This window comes from Xyrauchen texanus, chromosome 15 (genome assembly GCF_025860055.1).
Source record: "Xyrauchen texanus isolate HMW12.3.18 chromosome 15, RBS_HiC_50CHRs, whole genome shotgun sequence".
In the NCBI taxonomy this organism is placed as follows: Eukaryota; Metazoa; Chordata; class Actinopteri; order Cypriniformes; family Catostomidae; genus Xyrauchen; species Xyrauchen texanus.
Genome location: NC_068290.1, coordinates 32,826,156 through 32,849,505, shown reverse-complemented (window position 1 = coordinate 32,849,505; position 23,350 = coordinate 32,826,156). Strand labels below are relative to the sequence as shown.

Below are 23,350 nucleotides of genomic sequence, written 5' to 3'. Positions count from 1 at the left end.
ACAAAAAGACACAGACACACACATGACTGTCAGCGATCTCTCTCTCTCTCTCTCTCTCTCTCTCTCTCTCTCTCTCTCGTCGCACCACCATCCACAGTCGGCCTTTATCCCTCTCGGAGGCTTAATTAGCTTGATAAGGGACTGGGTGTGTATAATCACGACCCGGCCCCGCCCTCCACCCTGTCACATATGGTTATTAAAAATATTTAATAGTGGAGAGAGAGACGTATGTATTACTGACCTTTTACATTTTCTTTTCACATGTGAACGGATATTATCGTCTTTCCTGGACACTTAAGATTCCACAACAAACCTTTAGTCATGGCAGTCACCTCCCCACTCTCATTCTCCTTCACTGTAATTTATTTTCAACATACATTTGTATTTATTTTTTATAACCGATAATATCAGAAATTCCATCTTTCGTTCATGCCAATAGTGTTTAACACTGCTTAACATATGGTGAATTCTTGCTGCATTAGTCATTAGTGGAGTGCTCTTGGAACAGGAGAAAAAACCCCCCTCTCCTTGTTCCAGCCAAAGTCATGCTCCTCTGCTCCTTGCTTCACTTCCACTCTTCTCCGCTTACATACTGTGTTTCCTGACCACCCTGTCGGGGTTTATTTAGTGATAAGGGCTAACTGACTGTAGAATATCCCTTACCTAAATGTAGTAGTTAAATAACAATGAAAAATATTGTTTGCAACAATAATTAATCTTGGTTAATATTAATTTATAAATACTAATGTTCATTATTAGTTCATGTTAGTTTAAAATGCATTAACATGTACACCACTTTTGATGTGAAAATGTATTATCATATGAAGATGTGAACATTAGCCAAGATTAATACATGCTGTTAATGTATTTTAAGTTTGTATTTAAGTTTTCATTTTATGTAAGTCCGTGGACATTGTATGTGTCAACTACCCATTTATTTATTTGTGAGGAGGGGAAATGATAGAGTAGTTTGGATACTGGTAAATAAAATGAAGCCGCCTGGAGCATCTTTCGGTGTCTGTATAAGTCTGGTAAGTAAGTGGGATTCTGGGCCGTGCTCCAGGCTTGGCTAATGCGGGGGAACTGGAGGCCTGCCACAGCACTCTGAAGAAAGCTCCCTAACTACTGTTTTAAAGGAACTGCTGAACTGGCTTTATTGAGCTGTGCCTCTCACCTTTGTGCTCTCAATTAAGACAATGAGCTAATGATTGAATTGCTCTGAAAGTGTAAATCCGTGGTTTTTAAGATCTTTATTAGGCTTGGGCTTGAATTGAATAAAAATGTTGAGCTGAAGTGAGCGTTCTATTAATTTATTATAGTTTTCTTGCCCTGCTAAAAAAAATAAAAAACCTGCTCAAACCTGTATACGTCTGGGAACTTGTTTTAGCTGGTCTAACTGGTCTTACAGCCTGACCAAGCTGGTGTTCAGCTGGTTAGTCTAGTTGGCTCCCAGCCTGACAAACTGAAAAGTGCTCCTTTTTTCAGCAGGGTGAGCCTCATTACTTGAAGAGACCTCAGTTAAATGCCTGATGAATCATGTATGGGTGGTTCATTTAACTGAATAGTACAATATTGGGTAATTTGTAAATTGGGTTGCAATGCAGCTTTTAAAGGCTAACTCTGTTTCTTTTTATTTGAATGGTAAAGGTATGTTAGTTAGGTATATGTTTTGAAACTGTTTTTTTGGCTTAGTCTAAGAGGATGTTATATTGGTCAGAGCAGAGGAGCACTACTTTTGCCAAGATTAACTGTTACAGAAATGTGGGTTTGTCATTAGTTTGCCAGCAATATTTGCTTCTTTCTCATTCTGCTTTTGCAATTAAAGGGCCCATTCTCCTGCATTGGTATTTTCAGAGCTGTAAATTTTTCTCCTTGAGTTTTATAGCTGTTTTTAGAGTGAATCAAGAGGGATTTTTGGCAACATACGGTTCCTGTTCCTGGAAGTCAATATTCTTCTTCTTATTTCTTGGAACTTGAGGATTCTGCATCAAGGTCTTTTATATTGTTGTCTTTCTTTCAGACAAGTTGAGTTTATCTGGTTTGAAATTGAAGCAGTTTGAGGATCTAATGGGACTGGATCATGAAAAGGGAATTTTGGGCTATAGTTCCTTGCTTTGATTCACAAGCATTATTATAGCTATTGCTCTTTTGGTTTAAGCATTTGAACAAAGCCCTAGTATAGAACTTTGGCGCTTAACTCATCCCACATTATTTGTGCTATGGACATGATACCTCATTAGTGAGATGTGTTCTATTAATTTTTAGAGTTAATCTGATCAGATTTAAGATTTTTGCTTGGCAGGTGATAAAACAAATGAAAAATCCCATTGACTTTGAGGGGGGATTTTTTTGGCTTAATCTAAGAAGCAACCACCTAGCAACAACCAGAACACCCTAGCACCCACCCACAACACTTTGCAACCATATTGCAATGCCCTAGTACAAACCCACAACACATTAGAAGTTTTACACATGCAAACTAAAGCACCACTCAATCTTTACAGAAAATGATAATCTAGTTGTTTATTAATTTTTTTCTCAGGCTTAACACATTTTAATTCTTGCCATTATTAGCCTGAAGGCTAATATACATCTGAAAGCTGTATAGATATATGTCAATTGTTTTGCATAATTGTTTTTAATATTTATGATTCAACCTATGTACACAACAGATCAATGTACATTTACACTAATTAAAGCTTTTTTGAGCTGTGGTGAGTAAAGTACTCTATGAATGTGAGTCTGTTTTCACAGTGAAATCCCTCCTGCCAGAGGAATTCACAGTAGCCTGACTGTCTGACATTAAGCAGGCCCTAAAACATCAGCTTTTAGTACCTTAAGCATTATATTAGGACCGTAGAGTTTAAGGATAACCAAATCAATAAAGAGAAGGCTTGAAATAGGCATGTTTATTGATCATATTATGTTAAGCATCTTATACTGTACAGTACAAAGAACACGAGCAGTCTAATCCAAGACAGGTTTGCATAGTAGGATATTTATGAACCTTAATAAACACCTTGTGGTTCTAGATTGCATCCAACTGAAACGTGATTTTTGCACAACAGCACATGGTGGGATATGACTTAATAGCATATTAATAGTACCTTTAAACAGTTCTCTTAAAACAGTCCTTAAGGGACTGGTGTGTGTAACAGTGGCTACACCTGCAGTCACCACCTCTTACCACAAGAGGTCATCTTCAACTGAATTCTGAGGTAATCATGCACACCTGTGGATGCTTTACTCATGATCAGTGAGTGTATTTATACTGGCTTGTCTGCTTCATTCAGTGTAAAGAATTGTCATTTTCTGACTGCAATTATGAGTATTATCTACCTTTCTGACCTCCTCTTTGTTTTGATCAATTTGCCTAATTTACTGGAGTTCACTTAATATTTTTGTACTGTTTTGGCTTTGAGCTGTGATGCTCTGTGATGATTCACAGAAAGTTCTGCCACATCAGGATCCAGTAGAGATGGGACAGCTTAATAGGCCACATTAACCACTCAGGCAGCCATGCTGTCAGCACACCATGAACATTTGGGGAGGCTCACCATGCAGGTGAATGAATTGAAGTTTTTCCATATTTTAGTTCCCCAGTCAGCTGTGACTGCAAGCCCGAATCCACTGTTACCATGACATGAAGCTGGCTGAACCCGAGACGTTTGATGCCCCTTCAGAATCATGCAGAGGTTCCTCCATCATTGCAATATCTACATTGCCTAACAACCTCTTTTCCAATTAAGGAATCCAAGTTGTGCATGTATATAGTCTCTTCTCACCGGACAAGTACTGTAGTGGGCAACAGTTGTGTGGGAGAAAGATACAGAGATCCTGTATTTATACAAACTTTTTCTCAAGGAAGTATTTTAGCTTCCTAGTGGGCAAAAGGAGGCTGGCGAACAATGTCTATAGCAAGGCAGGAGACTGGCAGCTGAATATGTGCTCAGTTTCATAATGTTGGCTGCACAGTGTGGTTGGGCTGACAGTCCATTCAAGGGCCTTTATCAAAAACAGATTGAGCAGAGATGTGCAGTCTGAACTTGCAAGGTCCTTGTGATGCAAGACTGGCCTCAGACAAGGTCTATAGAAGATCTACAATGGTTTCTGAGTTTTACAAACTTCTATCGCCATTTCCTTCGCAACTTCAGCAGTGTGGGTGCATCCCTCACGTCCCTGCTCAGAGGCAATCCAAGGAGGTTAGTGTGGAATGTCTCTGCCAAACAAGCATTCGAGGATCTTAAGCCCCCATTTTGAAGCACCCTGTACCCTATCAACCCTTTATTGTGGAGGTGGATGCCTATGAGAGTGAGAAAAGAGCTATTCTTTCATAGAGAAGTGTGCCCGCCCCTAAGGTATCCCTTTTTGCATTCTATTCACGCAAACTGAATATACAGTGTCTCACAAAAGTGAGTACAACCCTAAGTGAAAATGTCCAAATTGGGCCCAATTAGCCATTTCCCCTCCCTGGTGTCATGTGACTCATTAGTGTTACAGGGTCTCAGGTGTGAATGGGAGCAGGTGTGTTCAATTTGGTGTCATCGCTCTCACACTCCCTCATACTGGTCACTGGAAGTTCAACATGGCACCTCATGGCAAAGAACTCTCTGAGGATCTGAAAAAAATAATTGTTGCTCTACATAAAGATGGCCTAGGCTATAAGAAGATTGCCAAGACCCTGACACTGAGCTGCAGCACGGTGGCCAAGACCATACAGCGGTTTAACAGGACAGGTTCCACTCAGAACAGGCCTTGCCATGGTCGACCAAAGAAGTTGAGTGCACGTGCTCAGCGTCATATCCAGAGGTTGTCTTTGGGAAATAGACATATGAGTGCTGCCAGCATTGCTGCAGAGGTTGAAGGGGTGGGGGTCAGCCTGTCAGTGCTCAGACCATACGCCGCACACTGCATCAAATTGGTCTGCATGGCTGTCGTCCCAGAAAGAAGAATCTTCTAAAGATGATGCAAAAGAAAGCCCGCAAACGTTTTGCTGAAGACAAGCAGTCTAAGGACATGGATTACTGGAACCATGTCCTGTGGTCTGATGACACCAAGATATACTTATTTGGTTCAGATGGTGTCAAGTGTGTGTGGCAGAAACCAGGTGAGGAGTACAAAGACAAGTGTGTCTTGCCTACAGTCAAGCATGGTGGTGGGAGTGTCTTGGTTTGGAGCTGCATGAGTGCTTCCGGCACTGGAGAGCTACAGTTCATTGAGGGAACCATGAATGCCAACATGTACTGTGACATACTGAAGCAGAGCACGACCCCAAACATGTCTTGCTAAAGAAGGATGTGGGGCATCCTCAAATGGAAGGTGGAGGAGCACAAGGTCTCTAACATCCACCAGCTCCGTGATCTCGTCATGGAGGAGTGGAAGAGGACTCCAGTGGCAACCTGTGAAGCTTTGGTGAATTCCATGCTCAAGAGGGTTAAAGCAGTGCTGGAAAATAATGGTGGCCACACAAAATATTGACACTTTGGGCCCAATTTGGACATTTTCACTTAGGGGTGTACTCACTTTTGTTGCCAGCGGTTTAGACATTAATGGCTGTGTGTTTAGTTATTTTGAGGGGACAGCAAATTTACACTGTTATACAATCTGTACACTCACTACTTTACATTGTAGCAAAGTGTAATTTCTTCAGTGTTGTCACATGAAAAGATATAATCAAATATTTACAAAAATGTGAGGGGTGTACTCACTTTTGTGAGATACTGTATTTACAATGTGGGCAATGGGGAATTGTGCCTGTTGAAGCTGGATTTAAAGAATGGCATCTCTGGATAGATGGTGCTCAACTTCCTTCCTATTGGACGTGTATTGGACTGTTTTCCGTAAAAACCTACGGATTGTCAGCAGATAATTTGTCGTATGTGAATAGCTCAATAGGAATCCATTGATCCAATTCAAAAAATTATCGGAATGAACAATCACACACAAAGAAGACATTTGGTGTGAATAGGCCTTTGTCCTTACTGAGAAAGTATTTGTAAGGATCGATAGTTCTCAGATTGCTGTTTGTGAAAGGCTTTAATTTTAAATCGTGACCTCAAATACAGATGTTCATTCCCTGTTTGAAGTTCTCAACTTTCAGAAGATGCAAAAACAAAATTCATAAAGTAATCAAAGAGCAGGAAGGAGCAGAAAATGTAGTCCTGTAGATTTGGTCCCAGATTAATTTGAAGTGTGATATTAGGAGTGTTAGCTCTTTCTGGGTCTTCTGCTGTGTTCAGTCAGATAGAAGCAGTGTAGCTTCCCCCACTCTGAAGTGGAAATTAGAATGGATGAGTCACACTTGTCTAACTGAGTGTCTTAATTATCTTAACTAGAAAAACCTTCTTTGAGGAACCAGCTTAATCAGAAAGTCCATGCTGGGGTTGACCGGCTTTGCCAATTTATTGGTGAATAACATGGTATAAAAGAGTTCATATTTTCAGGGCAAATGGAGGAGTCAGGTAGTCACACACACAGTAGTCACATACACAGCCAACTCTCTCTCTGCTTTCTCTTTCTGCTGACTGATGCATCTGTCTGCCTTTTCATGTCTCCCTCCACCATCACTATAGCGAGAGACAGGTGTAAATGGGAATGACAGCACAGGTGACGAGCCTTACCGCTCTCCCTCTCCCGCAGACAGATACAGGACAACGCCCCCATCCCCACACATATCTAGACTAGTCCCAAATCAGAACTAACCAACAGAAACCAGCTTGGACCAGCATGGAAAGGATGAATGTTGGTACTGGTCATATGTTAAACCTTCTTTAGATAGGATTTCAATGGATAAACAGTACTGAAATAGCATAATTGGTTACAATCATCCATCGAGCATTACCGACCAAAAGCATTGTAAGCCCAAGTTGCTCGTAAAGGCCATTGGTGCCTATGGTACCTACAATCAACTTATACTAATGATGCTTTTGGGAAACACAGCCCAGAACAGTTAATAAATGTCTAAAATCGAACTCGCTGCACTGCATTTCTTTACTTCTAAATAACAAATGTTCGGTATATTATCCCCTTAACTGGCACACTCCCCTAGCACTTATCAGAAAATTACATTTTCAACTTTAAGTTGTTGTAACTCTTGTTTTTTGTTACTCTTGCTCTTATTCTATGCTTAGAACTAGAATCCTAATTTTGAACATGGGAGATTATTGTTCAAGTGAAATCAGTTGTTATTTTGTTTAAAAAGGTTATAGAAGTTTAAGTTTTTTGAAATGAAAATGCAATGCACTAAATATTTATTTCATTTATTAAAAATACATAAAATTATATGTGGCACACAATTACAGAAAATTAAAGCCATACATCAAACCAAGTTGTGTCCCAAATTTCAAGTAAATAAATTATAAAATACCATATTTATCAAACATTTACTTGGTGCAGTACCTAAAGTGACCACTTGAGTAATCCTACTCAAAACTGTGTGACTGTCGGCTCCGATCGGTCTTCAGAAATGGAAGAAAGCTCAGAGCTTATTGGTGGCCTTGGGTTCTCTACAGTGTTGCCAACTACTTTAAATGAATAGTAGCTAAAGCTTGCTAAAAAAGTAGATAAAAGTCGCTACATTCTGCCTTGTGTCAGCCCTTGAAATCTGATTGCTTCTCTCCTACTTTCTGTGCTCACATACTGTATTTTAATATGAAAACTATTCATGGCATTATTTTTGAAGACCTCCTCACTATGCAGCATTTTTAACAAATGCCTAAAACCTTTGCACAGTACTGTGATAATTATTCATAGGAAACCATATCTGAAATTTAAGTTTTATTTATACATTAATAGATAATCTTGTTAATGATGTGTTACATTGAGCACTGCTGCAATATATAAACATTCTCCCCTTCAGAACATTTTAAGCAGCAAGAAACCTGATTCCTTGTCAAACTAGAATGGCATCTTATTTTGTACAAGCAATACATCTCATTTGTGATCAAGCTATGGCATGTTGTGCAGCCCACCAACAACGTTAGATCAACCAGCAGTAGGAACGGCCACTAGCGACAAATAAAGTCAACAGAGACTGCTGATCTCCTGCAATAAAATTGCTGGCATTGTGAACAGGGTTTTAGGGTAGTTAGGATAAATTAATAATACTGTCAAACTGATTCAGTATTGCCCAGACTAGCTACACATTTCCAGTGATGTCATTTGGTTCTAGTACCCATGAACTGGCCAGTTAAAAAAGATGTATTCTGGAAATAAAACCTAACCAATAGTCAAAAGCAAATTACTGTAAGTTGTTGTGTTTGGCAAGCACCATTTTTACTTTTGCTCATACTTGGGGTTAGGAATTTGAACAACGAACTATGATCACAGTTGATCATTCCCTATTGCCCATCAGATGAAAATGTATTTGAAAAAAGATATCAACAACAATTCTTCCCATTCTGTTGATTTAATTTACTGTGAAAGTGATGAGCAGCACAGCAGCAAGTGTGCGGCATCCATAAATGCTGCACATTTACATACGAAAACAAAACAATCTTGCTCTGGTTCTGGGACGATGTACCTAGCATTAAGAAGCCATAAAACTACTGACGCTCTGCAGCCACATCATAGCCAGATTGTGGGTCGTGAGGTCTCGCTCTGAACACCATCTCCAAATATATGAGCGTTGCAGGACATTCTGTTCCGAGCTCGTGCTGTTAAAGCTCCAATCAGTGCTGAAAGAGAGAGCCCACAATCCTTGATCCTTCTACAATCTAACCAAGCTTTTGTTTTGTACACCGTCCAAGAATTTAAAGTGTTCCCTTTGGTGAGACAGTGCAGATGCTGTGGAGAGGAATGAGTTATTGAACTGAGTCGCCACCTGTAGTTTACACATGTACTGAAAAGAAAATCCACAGAGAACATGACTTCCATTTGCCAGTCGCTTTAGATCTTGTGGCATGAACACTATGGCACAGTTTCAGCTGCTCACATGGCAAGGCTACGCCTCAACTATGCTGTTTTTCTCGAAGTCTGTAAACATAGCCATGACCCTCCCAGTATACAGCGGGGGGCATCTGAGGACATGAAGGGGGCCTCTTTTCCACTCTTTAATAACAGATGGGGTGATTTCATCATGGAAGTGCTCTCTCCTGAGATAGCAGGGGATATTCTTTAGATTTTAGGCTTATTGAGATGTGTGGATGTTTGACTCACATCTGTTGACATACTTTTCATGAGAAAGCATTTTACCTTTACACATATAAGACCACTCCTCAGTCCTAGACAATATTTTGGATAGATTGCAGTTCTGCTGTATGTTCTGTCAATATAGAACAGTATACATACAGTACAAAAAGTAACAAATATGTTGATTCATGGACAATAAAAGGTATTTTATTGCTATGTCAATGTGTGTGTGCATGGCAAAAAATAATTTTCTTAGTATTTCTGTCTTTGGTTTTTTGTAAAATTATATAAGCATACTTGAAACAAGATCTAATTAATTGAGAAGCAAAATATAAGATAATATTTGTTCCCTATCGGTCACTCAACGTTGTGTCGATGAGTTTACACTAGGGGTTCACTCTTGGGAGCCCAGACAATGAGAATTGGCATGTGAAATTTGCACGCCACTACCCCCGGACATATGGGTATAAAAAGTGTGCCGCTTGCAAACACGAAGCCGAGCGGTTGCATTCACTGAGCTGAATCCCTCCTGCCATTCCATTCATCTCTTGCTAAAGCTGTTGGATCTACGGCGCATTACAGCGGTTCTCCCCTTCGCACACTACGTTTGTGTCGAGCAACACCCCTGGGTGCTTTGACAGTACAGCAGAGCCTCCTATATATATACACTCACCAATTATATAATCAAGAATTATTAGGAACACCATACTAATACTGTGTTTGACCCCCTTTCGCCTTCAGAACTGCCTTAATTCTACGTGGCATTGATTCAACAAGGTGCTGAAAGCATTCTTTAGAAATGTTGGCCCATATTGATAGGATAGCATCTTGCAGTTGATGGAGATTTGTGGGATGCACATCCACAAAGCTCCCATTCCACCACATCCCAAAGATGCTCTATTGGGTTGAGATCTGGTGACTGTGGGGGCCATTTTAGTACAGTGAACTCATTGTCATGTTCAAGAAACCAATTTGAAATGATTCGAGCTTTGTGACATGGTGCATTATCCTGCTGGAAGTAGCCATCAGAGGATGGGTACATGGTGGCCATAAAGGGATGGACATGGTCAGAAACAATGCTCAGGTAGGCCGTGGCATTTAAACAATGCCCAATTGGCACTAAGGGGCCTAAAGTGTGCCAAGAAAACATCCCCCACACCATTACTACACCACCACCACCAGCCTGCACAGTGGTAACAAGGCATGATGGATCCATGTTCTCATTCTGTTTACACAAATTCTGACTCTACCATCTGAATGTCTCAACAGAAATCGAGACTCATCAGACCAAGCAACATTTTTCCAGTCTTCAACTGTCCAATTTTGGTGAGCTCTTGCAAATTGTAGCCTCATTTTCCTATTTGTAGTGGAGATGAGTGGTACCCGGTGGGGTCTTCTGCTGTTGTATCCCATCCGCATCAAGGTTGTGCATGTTGTGGCTTCACAAATGCTTTGCTGCATACCTCGGTTGTAACGAGTGGTTATTTCAGGCAAAGTTGCTCTTCTATCAGCTTGAATCAGTCGGCCCATTCTCCTCTGACCTCTAGCATCAACAAGGCATTTTCGCCCACAGGACTGCCGCATACTGGATGTTTTTCCCTTTTCACACCATTCTTTGTAAACCCTAGAAATGGTTGTGGGTGAAAATCCCATTAACTGAGCAGATTGTGAAATACTCAGACCGGCCCGTCTGGCACCAACAACCATGCCACGCTCAAAATTGCTTAAATCACCTTTCTTTCCCATTCTGACATTCAGTTTGGAGTTCAGGAGATTGTCTTGACCAGGACCACACCCCTAAATGCATTGAAGCATCTGCCATGTGATTGGTTGTTTAGATAATTGCATTAATGAGAAATTGAACGGTGAGTGTGTGTGTGTGTGTATGTATGTATATATATATATATATATATATATATATATATATAATATACACACGTGTATGAAAAGATATACGTGTATATCACAAAAGAGTATATTTTTTCTCTAAAAGAGTGGCACAAACGAAAGCGTATTTTTCAAGATGCCTTTTCGTTTGTGTATAATTCCTGGTTGCGGTCGATATCTCTCCGCTTCTGACGGCCACGATCGCTGCATTACGTGTTTGAGTCAGCGCAGAGTCGGCGTTCGTGGATGGTTCATGTCCTCATTGCAAGGACATGACCATGGCTACGTTGTGGTCGCGGCTTGCCTTCGTAAGAGGGCAAGCCACCCCAGCGGCTCCCCGACTCATTCCTTCTACCTACAGGTATGAGGCTGGGTCGGTTAGCACTTTGGGCGATATGGGGTCATCAATGAGAGCTTCTCCGCCAAGTATTCCCCCATGGACCTCCCATTCCCCATCACGCTCGTAAGCTCCGACTGAGCTCTGGAGCAAGGTTGCCGGTGCGTCTCATGGCAGGCTCGCAATCTCGTTCGTGACAAAGATGATTTATTAATCATGGTATTGGAGAGCGGGCTCATCCTGTCTGAAGCTGAGGACTGAGCTGGCCTCCCACCCTTGGGTGCGGCAGCTCAGTTGCAGGCCAATGCAGAGCTGACGGCCATGCTTGCCTGGGCAGCTGCGAGTGTTGGGCTGGAGTGGAACCCTCCACTCCCCCCCGAACCCTCATTGCTCGATGATTGGTTCCTGGGGCTAGAGCGCCGTTCAAGCCAAGGCACTTAGAGAACTGCACGAGGGAAGTCCTGACCCGGGACTAATGCAGGAGCTGCGCTCGGTGACCGACTTCATCCTCCGAGCGACGAAGGTCATGGCTTGCACTCTCGGGCAGGCGATTAACCCTGGTGGTTCAGGAACGCCACCTTTGGCTCAAACTGGTCGAGTCGCGAGAGGCTGACAAGGTTTGTTTCCTTGACGCCCCCATCTCCCATGTTGGGCTGTTTGGCGACACCGTCAGAGACTTTGTCTGGCAGTTTTCAACGGTAAGAAAGCAGATGGAGGCCATACATCATATCCTGCCCCGGCGGAGCTACAGACCCCGCACTCCATCTCTTCGTTGCTCTGGGTGTCCCGCTGCGGTGGCAACACCAGCTCTGCCACAACCCGCCCCTCTGGGCTGGCCTTGGCGTGGAGCTACCTGTAGGCCCCCTACCCTTGGTTCGGCCCGTGACTGCGTTGGCACATCAACTGACTCGAGTTACTGGCGGTACTACTTGCAAATATGTGTTCCCCCATTGAGCCTTCTTGCACAGACGTTGTGCAAGGTCAGGGAGGATGAGGAGTAGATCCTCTTTATGGCCCTGTACTGGCCCTCCCAGACTTGTTTCTCGGACCTCATGCTCCTCGCGACAGCCCCCCCCCCCCTCTTTCTCAGGGATGGGGCATTATCTGGCATCCGTGACCAGACCTCTGGAATCTCCATGTCTGGCCCCTGGACGGGACGCGGAACACTTAAATGGCCTACCGCCTGCAGTGGTGGACACGATCACTCCCTCAACGAGGCGCCTCTATGGCCTGAAGTGGCATCTGTTTGCTAAGGGGTGTTCTTCCCGAGGTGAAGACCCCCCGAGATGCGCAGTAGGATCAGTGCTTTCCTTCCTGCAAGAGAAGTTGGAGGGATAGCTGTCCCCTACTCCTTGAAAGTGTATGTGGGCGCTATATCGGCGCATCACGATGCAGTGGACTGTAAGTATTTAGGGAAGAAAGATTTGATCATCAGGTTCCTGAGAGGCATGAGGAGGTTAAACCTCCCCAGGCCGCACCTCATTCCCTCATGGGACCTCTCCGTGGTCCTTCAGGGCCTTCGGGAAGCACCCTTTGAGCACATTGAGTCAGCTGAGCTAAAGGCACTCTCTCTAAAGACCACCTTCCTGATGGCGCTCACCTCCATCAAGAGTGTAGGGGACCTGCAGGCATTTTCTGTCAGTAATCTGTGCCTGGAGTTCGGTCCGGCTTACTCTCCCGTCATCCTGAGACTGGGCTACGTGTCCAAGGTTCCCACGACGACCCCTTTCAAGGATCAGGTGGTGAACCTGCAAGCACTGCACCTGGAGGAGGCAGACCCAGCCTTGGTGTTGCTGTGTCCACTGCATGCTCTTCGCATCTACTTGGATTGCACACAGAGTTTTAGAAGCTCCGAGCAACTCTTTGTCTGATTTGGTGGACAGCGGAAAGGAAGCGCTCTCTCCAAACAGAGGATCGCTCACTGGGTCATTGATGCCATCACTATGGCATACCATGCCCAGCATGTGCTGCCCCCTGCTGGCCTGCGAGCCCATTCTACTAGGGGTGTTGCGGCTTCTTGGGCGTTGTCCCACGGCACCTCTCTAGCAGACATATGGAGAGCTATGGGCTGAGCAACACCTAACACCTTTGCAAGGTTTTATAATCTCGTGAAAACGTGTGCTCTATTCTCAGTTGCGTTTGCAAAAACATTTTAACCCTGTACGTTCTTAGCCCAGCGGCCGATGAGCCTTCAGAGAGGCTTGCTGCCGCCCCAGTACGTGCGTCACTTAGGCCCCCGTACTGAGGCAAGTGCTCCACAAGTGCTGGTTGTCTCCTTAGGTAACCCCGTGTGATGTATATTCCGCTTGTAAACCACGTCTTCCTTGTGAAGTGGTCTGTCTGTCCGTGGTCACCGTGTTTGTAGTAACTCCTCTCCTCCTTGGGTAGGACCTACCTCGGCGCCGCTCCGCACAACGTGCTTCTGCTTCGACCCGGTAAGACCGTGTGTTGTATTCCACTTAGAAGTCCCCCCCCCCCGGCCTGGTGTGGTCTCTGCGTTGTCCACCTCTTTGTTGGGACACCCCCCAACGTGGACTTTTTATGGCCCCCAGTTGAACGATTTAATTCCTTTTTTTGGGGAGAACAATAGAGAGAAGGCTACGGCTGAGCCAGCCAGTCCTTAAACTTCTGAGCATTTAGCCACTCCCCAAGGTGTAGGGGATCGCTTCGTGCCTGCCAGTGTGTTGGGGGTAGTTACGCGACGGCTTGCTGCGCTGGCTACGAGGCACACAGAGTTCTGCCCGTCTCACACTGCCAGTCTGCGTAACTCGGTTCAGCTCTTGTGGCGTTTTTCATTAGGACCCCTAGTGTCAACTCATCGACACAACGTTGTGTGAGTGACAGATAGGGAACATCATGGTTACTTATGTAACCTCCGTTCCCTGATGGAGGGAATGAGATGTTGTGTACCTCTTGCCACAACACTGAACCAACTTCTGAAATGGCCGGGTTTTTGGCTCGGCTCTTCAGTGCGAAACCGGAGTGTGTGTTTGCAAGCGACACTCCTTTTGTACCCGTATGTCTGGGGGAGGGGCATGCAAATTCCACACGCCAATTCTCATTGGCCTTTTCTCAAAGATCAGAGATGTCTGGGCTCCCAAGAGTGTCAACTCATCAACACAACGTCTTGTTCCCTCCATCAGTAACCATGACGTTTTCAGTAAAAAGCCTATATTTTGAATAAATTTTATTTTTCTTTACACATATTCCTTTTTTAATCATAAATCTAATACAATTTAGTGGATGAACTTAAATCAAGACACATCCTCTGACACAATTTTGTTTCTTTAAGAAAATGAATCTTGTTTTAAGGATCTTTGGATTAGTTTACTGGAAAGCAAGACAAAATATTTACTGATTATGAAAATAACCTTTTTAGTTAATTTAAATTCATCTTAATTAATGAATTAAATATATTAATTAATTTAATAATTCATTTATTGCAGTGTGGGTGTGAATTCTGTGGCTAAAATAAAAATAGGCTTTTAGCATGACCACTGTATTGTACCTCTGTCTCAGCAGGATAATGTAGACCGGGCTGCCAATCACAGACAAGCAGATATGATTGAGCCAAGTTTTCAGCAGTCAACCAATCGGAACTCACCCAGCCATCAAGGTCAGTGAGCTAAAAATTTGCTTGTGCACTTTCTTCCCAAAAATAGATTTTTTGGTTTGTAAATTTGCCTTCAATGCTTTTCTTTTTGATATACACTCATTGAGCACTTTATTGGGAACACCTGTACAGCTACTTCATTCATCCAATTATCTAATCAGCCACAGTATGGCAGCAGTGCAATTTATAAAATAAAACATATATGGGTCAAGAGCTTCAGTTAATGTTCACATCAACCATCAGATGGGGAAAAATGTGATCTCTGTGATTTTGAACGTGGCATGATTGTTGGTGTCAGACGGGTGGGTTTGAGTATTTCTGTAACTGCTGATCTCCTGGGAGTTTTACACAACAATCAAGTGCCAAAAACAAAAAACATCCAGTGAGCAGCAGTTCTGTGTACGAAAATGGCTAGTTGATGAGCGAGGACAATGGAGAATGGCCAGACTGGTTTGAACTGACAAAGTCTACGGTAACTCAGATAACCACTCTATACAGTTGTACTGAGCAGAATAGTATCTCAGAATGCACAACACATCGAACCTTGGGGCGAATGGGCTACAACAGCAGAATACCACATCGGGCACTTTATTAGGACCATAGTGTTCCTAATAAAGTGCTCAATAAGTGTATGTAATTTTTATAGTTATGCAGTGTTTTTCAATGTGTTCTATCAACATTTACTCACTTTCTTGTTGTTCCAAACCTGTGTGCCTTTCTTTCTTTCTTTCTTGCAACCCAAACGGAGATGTTAGGCAGAATGTAAGCCTCGGTTACCATTCTTTTTAATTGCATCTTTTTCTAAATAATGGAAATGAATGGTTATAGAGGCTACAATTTTCCTAACATCTTTGTATGGAAGAAAAAGTCATATTGGTTTGGAACAACACGAGGGTGAGTAAGTGATGGTAGAATGTTTATTTTTGAGTGAACTATCCCTTTAACATCCAAATCAAAAGTGAGGAGTAGTGCTTTTACTAAATGTGTTGAACTCCTCATAGTGTAATTACTCTGTGCCACAACTGACAAAAGTGTGCAGTATGTTTGTGCATACTTGATTATGGGTGGGGGCTGTCTGTTTCACACACTTGAACTTGGGTGGGGGCTGTCTGTTTCACACACTTGAACTTGGGTGGGGGCTGTCTGTCAATGCCTTTTATTATTTTATTCATATTCAGGCCTCTTCCGCTGTAAACACTCCTGCAGTTCAAAGGCTTGATTTGTAAAGACACAGGGTGCCGCTCATTAAGCCTCCAATCTAATTGTGCCATACAAAAATACAGAGGCATGATATTTGGAGCATGAGATTTAAGTACAATATCGCCACAGCATGGGAGGTAGAGCTTGAAGTTCTTTCAGAAGGCCCAATGCTGTCATTGAAGTTAATGGAGCAGAAACTTACATTTTGTCTTAGGACTTCTCAGAGTGTGCTGCGTATCCTCACGGCTGTAATATTTCATGCCTCTTAATATTTCTAACTGTAACACAGTTATTAGTGAGGTTTTTTCTTAAGACATGAAACTATTTGCCAATGGGGTATGTAAAATAAACTTGACTCAAAGTAGATTTTTTTATTCTCACAAAGTAATTGTGACATTTAGATTGCATCATATAAATACAAGTTTAGTTGTCTTCTAATTTTTTGAGCGTTTCTATAGACAACCCTGTTACAGCAGTTACAGCAAAGACAACACTGCAAAAAATAAATAAATAAAATAAAATAGGTTTCTAACTATATATTTTTGACTTGTTTTCTGGTAAATATATCAAACCATGCTTAAAACAAGAGACATTTACATGAAAAGGAAAATTACACAAATTAATTCTTGTTTACGAAGAAATATACCCAAATTTAGTGAGGTTTATGCATAAAACGGGGGGGACTATTTTTCTACAGATTGTGAAAAATAAACTTAATTCAAAGGGAAAACAAGTGTATTTTTCTTACCCTTCACTATATGAACGAATGTGTGCAACACTAGAAAAAATAAAAAGCAAAGTACATTCCCATGCCTATCCTTTGACCCTGCTACAGTTTTCATACTCCACTGAAAACAACAAACTGTGAAAACAAAGATCGTATTTTGGCAAGCCAGAATACAACAAAGAATAGATGAGAAGCATTTTCATCTCTTATTTGGGCTGGGAATATTTGTTGCAGCATCAAGATCCCAAGTGACATTTATAGGCTTTGTTTTTACAGCTGAAAACTCTCACATACTTATAGTATTTTAATGGAGTTAAAGAGCACAGTCTATTATTTGTTGTGAAGTTAATTGGCTTACGCTGGTGAAACTAAGGTGCTTTGTTGAAGTGTGCCATTTTAAGTTTTCAGCACAAGTGGATTGCATTTGACAGCTAAGTAAATTTTTTTCTTATCTAGAAGCATGTGAGGTTTTGATCCCCTTTCATGAATAGAGAATTCAAAACCGACACTGAAGTTGCATTAGAAGTGAAACAATGTTATCTTAATTTGTTATTCAGCATTAAGTTCCTCTGATCTCTTGCGACACTTGCTAGAACGTATGTTTCTCAAACCAAATCTTTAAATTATGAATGACATTATGATTTTTATGACACTGTCATTATCAGATCTATTTGATCAGACAGTCTACTCTAGTCGATGTCTGGTATATCTTCATCGGATGCCCAAATGAATTATGCCCAAATTATACTTCAGTTTTGGCGAGAATGCTAAGCATTTCCGTGCAGTCAAACACTAGGCTTTCAAAGTATTCTTCATTTGACTGTGCGCACATACACAGGTGGCCGGACCTTGCCACGAATGCTATGAGAGACTGGACTATTTCTCTTCAGAAGTGTAGACACATAAATATGTCTTAGTCCTTCAGACACAAGTTATACACATGCAAGTATCTCCTGACACACACACACACACACACACACACACACACACACACACTCCCTTATCATGCACATTCACTGTTGTTGTTTCCCGCTTTGTCTCCTGTTGTTACCAGCGATTACATCTTTTTCTGGCACTTCTTCGTGACAACTTACAACTGTGAGCATGGACCCAATAATTGGTGCAAATAATTCCAGGTGCATGCGCAAAATGCATACGCACGCTTAGGTACTCTGTACCGCCACACATTCAGTGCTGGCTCACTTTGCTGATGGCAAAATGTTCATCACACGTCCTTTACTCAGGTTCCTAGCATTCACGTCTAACTGAAGTATACTTTGGGCTTTAGGATGCCTACATGTAAAGTTGTACTTTAAACGTTGAATAAAACACTGGTTGCAGTTTTGTAGAACTCAAGACTGTATTCAGTCTTGGACCTGGTCTTGTCAGGGATTCAGTCCTCTCTGCTCAGCTATAAGTAAGCCATTCATAGGTTAAATATAAACAGTGTAAAAACGTTTCTCAGTGACACTATCAAAATTCTTGTTTGTTTTGAGCAACACGCTTGAGGCCCAGGTATACTTTGTTTTTGCGCATTCCGGTCGACCGCGTTGCCTTTGCATACTTTTCTGGCCGCGAATGAATAAGAACATATTTGATGCATTCGCACTACAACTGTTTTGTGACACACTTTTAGAACAGTCAATGGCCAGCACATGTGCAGATGATGCACACAGGTAAAGACTGCATGTGCGAGTCAAGAAAATCTAGGTGGCTCACGGTCAAGCCGCGTGGCTGCGGCGATGACCCAATTTGCGTAACACATACTGTGCACTGAGGGATCCGCAGTGCACACATCAGAAGTATACTTTGGCCTTTATACTCACACCAACAATGTTACTGAACCAATGCTGTGAGTTGGGGGTGGGATATCTGACTACAGACGAGGGGCGTATTCAGAAAGCTGTTTTGGAAACATTGTTTATTTTTGAAATTCTGTTCAGTGGTGCTAGTGTCATAGAAATTACATACTTCAGCTTTAAAATGCATAGTGTTAAAGGGTTAGTTCACTGCCAAATTAAAATTCTCTCACTATTTACTAAACCTTTAAGCCATCCCAGATGTGCATGACTTTCCTTCTTCAGCTGAACCGAAGTGAAGATTTTTATAAGCACTTTTCTGCTCTTTTTGTCCATACAATGCAAGTAAATAGGTACCATCAGTCTACTGGCTGTTTGACACTCCAAAAGGCATATAGGCAGCATAAAAGTAATCCAAACAACTCCAGTTGATCAATTAATGTCTTCTGAAGTAAACCGATAGGTTGATTTAAGAAGCAAATAGATCATTGAAATGGTTTTAACTTTAAAATGTTGCCTCCAGCCAGTGCTGGATTGCTGTTTGAAATGACCTAACTTTTGTGTGACGTTCGTTCCTCTGTTGTATGCGAAGCGCGCACTTCCGGCATCTCGTGTGAATGCACCATTGCGCTTATGTCACGCGATGTATTAAATGTAAACTTTTAATGCAGTAAGAGTATAGAAACCTTTACTTACAATTTCTTCAATAGCACTATTATATTCCATTCTCTGTAAAATAATCATTTCTGATATAAAAAATACAGTTTTACTATACTAGAAATATGAGTCTTGTATCAGACTTAGCCTCTTCTGATTTCTGTTTCGACTCTGTCCTCTCTGGTATTGGTCTTGACTCAGAATCAACTCTCTATGGTCTCAGTCTTGACTCTGACTTACCCTCTCTGGTCTTGGCCATGGACTCGGACTTGATGAGATGGTCTCAAATACAACACTGTTTGATTGTTGGTCATTAAATAGTATGTGTTGGTCAGATGACCCCTTCCTCCCACATTTGGCTGTTCTTGGCCAGAATAAGATGCAATAGTCACAAGACCTTATGCCAATAGTCAAAAGTCTGGTTCTGTGAGACTAGTCCCCTCATTCTGCTTTGGATGACAGCGTCCACTAAATGATTTATTAGTACAAATCGGTATGCGATATTGACCTACAACTTCAGTTAAACCTCACATTGACTTTCACATTGATTGTGCTATCAGATAGTTTATCTAATTAGATAAAAGGGTGCCCAAGGATATTAGCTTGATTGTCAAGAATAGTTGGATCATTTGGGCTGTAAAGGGGCCTGGTTCATAGATCACAACACTGGCCTACTGCAGCATTTCTCCTCTGTTGTGATCATCCAGCATCTTATTTATTCTGTGCTGCACTGCTTCTCCTTTTATACATCTTTCCCATTTAAATAATAATTGATAAAGTTGCTTCAGCTTTCGGTGATCAATATAATAACCACCTTAAAATTCATACAGTATAGTACTCATTTTATTATACATTACTTCAACTATCTACTAGTGCAGTGTTTTCCAAACTGGGGTACGTGAGGTGACAACGAGGGTACGCGAATAACATTCTGAGATTTAACATTCTTTCAATTTCATCACAGACTAAAATAAAATTCAAACCCTGTTCAAGCATTTCTCACTGGCAAAAATTATTTTGTGTGCCCTCTAGTGTACAAACACAAAAATGGTTGTGTTATAAAGGTCAGAAATATATGCAATGAAATAATATTTTGCGGTTAATAAAATGCATCTACTCATGCATCGTGCGTCACACAAATATCTTTTTTCATCAGCCCAGCACTAGGTGACATAGCATATAGCAAGACTCGCACATGTCAGTCGTCCACGATTTTAGTTTAGTTTTTTTTTTAGACCTGTTTTTACATTGTTGCATGATGTTTTTTCAGCAAATGAGCTCAACCTTGCTAACAGTGTCAAATGTGACAGAAAAAAGCACCCTGAGCTGACCGCGCAATTGCACAGATACTTACCCGCAATGCTCGAATTCGGCCGGCAATGCCGTACCTGCAATGATGCACAATTCCAGGCACAGAACCGAACGCTATTGTTGCACACTGCGATGCGATGAGGGGGAGTTTTCAAGTTATGCAGTTATATCATATCTAGCATTCCCATCTCTATCGGTGAGCCATTTATTCAGTATGAGTATGATTAATATAACATACAAATCATGTACAAATATAACATGTTTAATATAAGGGAGTTGTTTTACAAAGATAATTGTGTTAAACAGACATATTTTCAAATTACCTTGTGTGAATTTTATCTGTGCATTAGAGAGGAGGTACGCAAAAGGATGTTGAAAGTTTGAAGGGGTACGCCACTGTAACATTTTGGGAACCACTGTACTAATGCAATGCGAAGGCAGTGGTTCTTAACTGGTTTTGCTTCAACAATCGATTTTACACTGGACAAGAAGTGGCAACCCAACAAAGTACCAACGAAAATGTAGTCTGGATCATATTTTGTTTTAAGTGGTTTTATTGATGATCACTATTGTGTCTGTTACTGCTTCCTCTGAGTTTTATTTTTCAGAAATAAGGTATATCCTATCACTGCTATTCTGATGACTCCCAATTTTACTTTTCAGTTAGGTTAGACACTAACTGTCTAAGTGCTGAGGACATTAAATGCTGGATGGCAAATCCTTTTTCCAGTTAAAGGTAAAACTGAAGTGTTGATTTTAGGCTCTTCTGCGTCCTCCTCACCAGTCCTGGAAGCACAGTCAGGTCCTGTTTCTTCCAATCTACAAAAGCACGTTAAAAGTCTGAATAATGTTTGACTCTTTTTTTTTTTGATAAACAGATTAGTGCTGTCATCAAAGGAAGCTTATTTCACTTCAGATCTATCTCAAAACCAAAACATATTTTTTCATGATTTGGAAATCTTGATTCTCTCTTTAATTACATCACACCTGGACCAATGTAATTTGCTGTACATTGACCTCCAACAATCTACAGATTGTTAAAAATGCGGCAGCAAGGTTTTTTTTCTCTTTGAAAAAAGAGCTATTTGAAGTGTAGACTCTTCAGACCATAAAACACAGTTCCACTGTTCTACTTTCCATCTAAGATGAGACTGAGCCCAGAGCAGTCGGCAGTGCTTCTGGACAGTGTTGATGTACTGCTTCTTCTTTGCATAGTAAAGTCTTAACTTGCATCTGTGGATGCAGCAGCAAGTGGTGTTGACTAACAAAGGTTTACTAAAGTTATCCCAAGCCCGTGTTCATGATATCCATTACAGATAAATGCTGTTATTTAAGACAGTGACGTCTGAGGGATCAGAGATCACATGCATTCAGTAGTGGTTTTCGTCTTGCACTTTACACACTGAGATTTGACCAGATTCCTTGAATCTTTTAACTATATTGTGCACTGTAGAGGGTGAAATGCCCAAAATCCTTCCAATTTGTCTATGGGGAACATTGTTCTCAAAGTGCTGGATTATTTGCAGAAGCATCTGTTGGCAAATTGACAAGTCTTGAATGATCCTTGCTCTTGAAGGACTATGCTGTTTTTGGAGGCTCCCTATATACTATGACACGATTGGCTCACCTGTTTAACATCTCATGTTCCACATCGCCTTGTTATTTTAACTCTTTCAATTCTGTAGATGTTTCTTCCCCTTTTCATATCTTGCAGTCAATAGTGTGGTTTAATAAAATCATTAAATTATTGTCATAATGCGCCTTTTTTGTCTCGTCTTCTTTATCATTTCATATCATATCAATAAAAAAAACCTTTGTCAACGAACGTTTTCGGTAGTGATTTCTTTGAGATTTAAACCATGGATGTCACTGATACAACTGCAGAGATGGGTGTATTAAATAGTGTTAATAGGCAAAATACAGACAAAATAATGATGTTAAGAGAGGCTTATCTTTGGGCAGATGTGTAAATGGCTTTCATTGCAGATGGCACAAGAGTGAATAAGCACTTGAGAGTATTTGAGTAGATTTGATTCATTTTGTAGAATAATTAAACGAAAAACAAAATATTCGCATGAAATTGTCTTGCATGTCTGTGTTTTCACATTGAATACTGACTGAAAAATTAAAACAAAGTAGTAGGTGGAGCTTAAGGTCACACATACTGATCACAAGGACCAATGGTAGCAAGAAGGTGTTAAACAGCCAGTTAGAAGTTTTCCTAAAAGTTCGCCCAGGTGAGCTGTTTCCGACCACCGAAACAAATGCAAAAGCACCTTATTTTTGGCCAGATTCTGTTCTAAATGGCGTCATACCAGTTCATTATTTGATTTCGTATAAAGTATATCTGGTCCATTAATCTTCTCCCAGAGTGCTCAGATCCTCTGATCAACTTCTCTTGTTTGTCCCTGTTGTCGCTGTAAATCCAAGGATGATCTGGCCTTTTCCTGCGGTCGCCCCAAACTCTGGAATAGTCTACAATTTCATGTGTTGTTTGTTTCCTCTTTAGCCATTTTTAAATCTTCCCTTAAATCTTATTTTTATTCTCTAGATTTTGAAAATGTTTTAATGTGACTGTATTTTATCTATGATTGTTTTACTTGTTTGATGTATGTACTGTATACATTTTTATGTCTTTTTTACTTTACTTTTTTGTCTGGATTGTACAGCACTTTGGCTCAACTTCTGTT

At 41.3% G+C, this 23,350-nt stretch overlaps 1 protein-coding gene across 3 annotated transcripts in view; it reads left to right on the top strand.

The window, feature by feature from the left end:
• Positions 1-23,350, top strand: part of LOC127655796 (growth factor receptor-bound protein 10-like) — a 120,909-nt gene that overhangs the window by 40,172 nt on the left and 57,387 nt on the right. For 2 of the 3 annotated variants that reach the window (XM_052143774.1, XM_052143772.1), the window contains exon 3: positions 14,873-14,969. In XM_052143774.1, coding sequence (XP_051999734.1) covers positions 14,873-14,969 — 97 coding nt within the window. The remainder of the gene's footprint in view (positions 1-14,872; positions 14,970-23,350) is intronic. The other variant, XM_052143773.1, reaches the window with a different exon arrangement.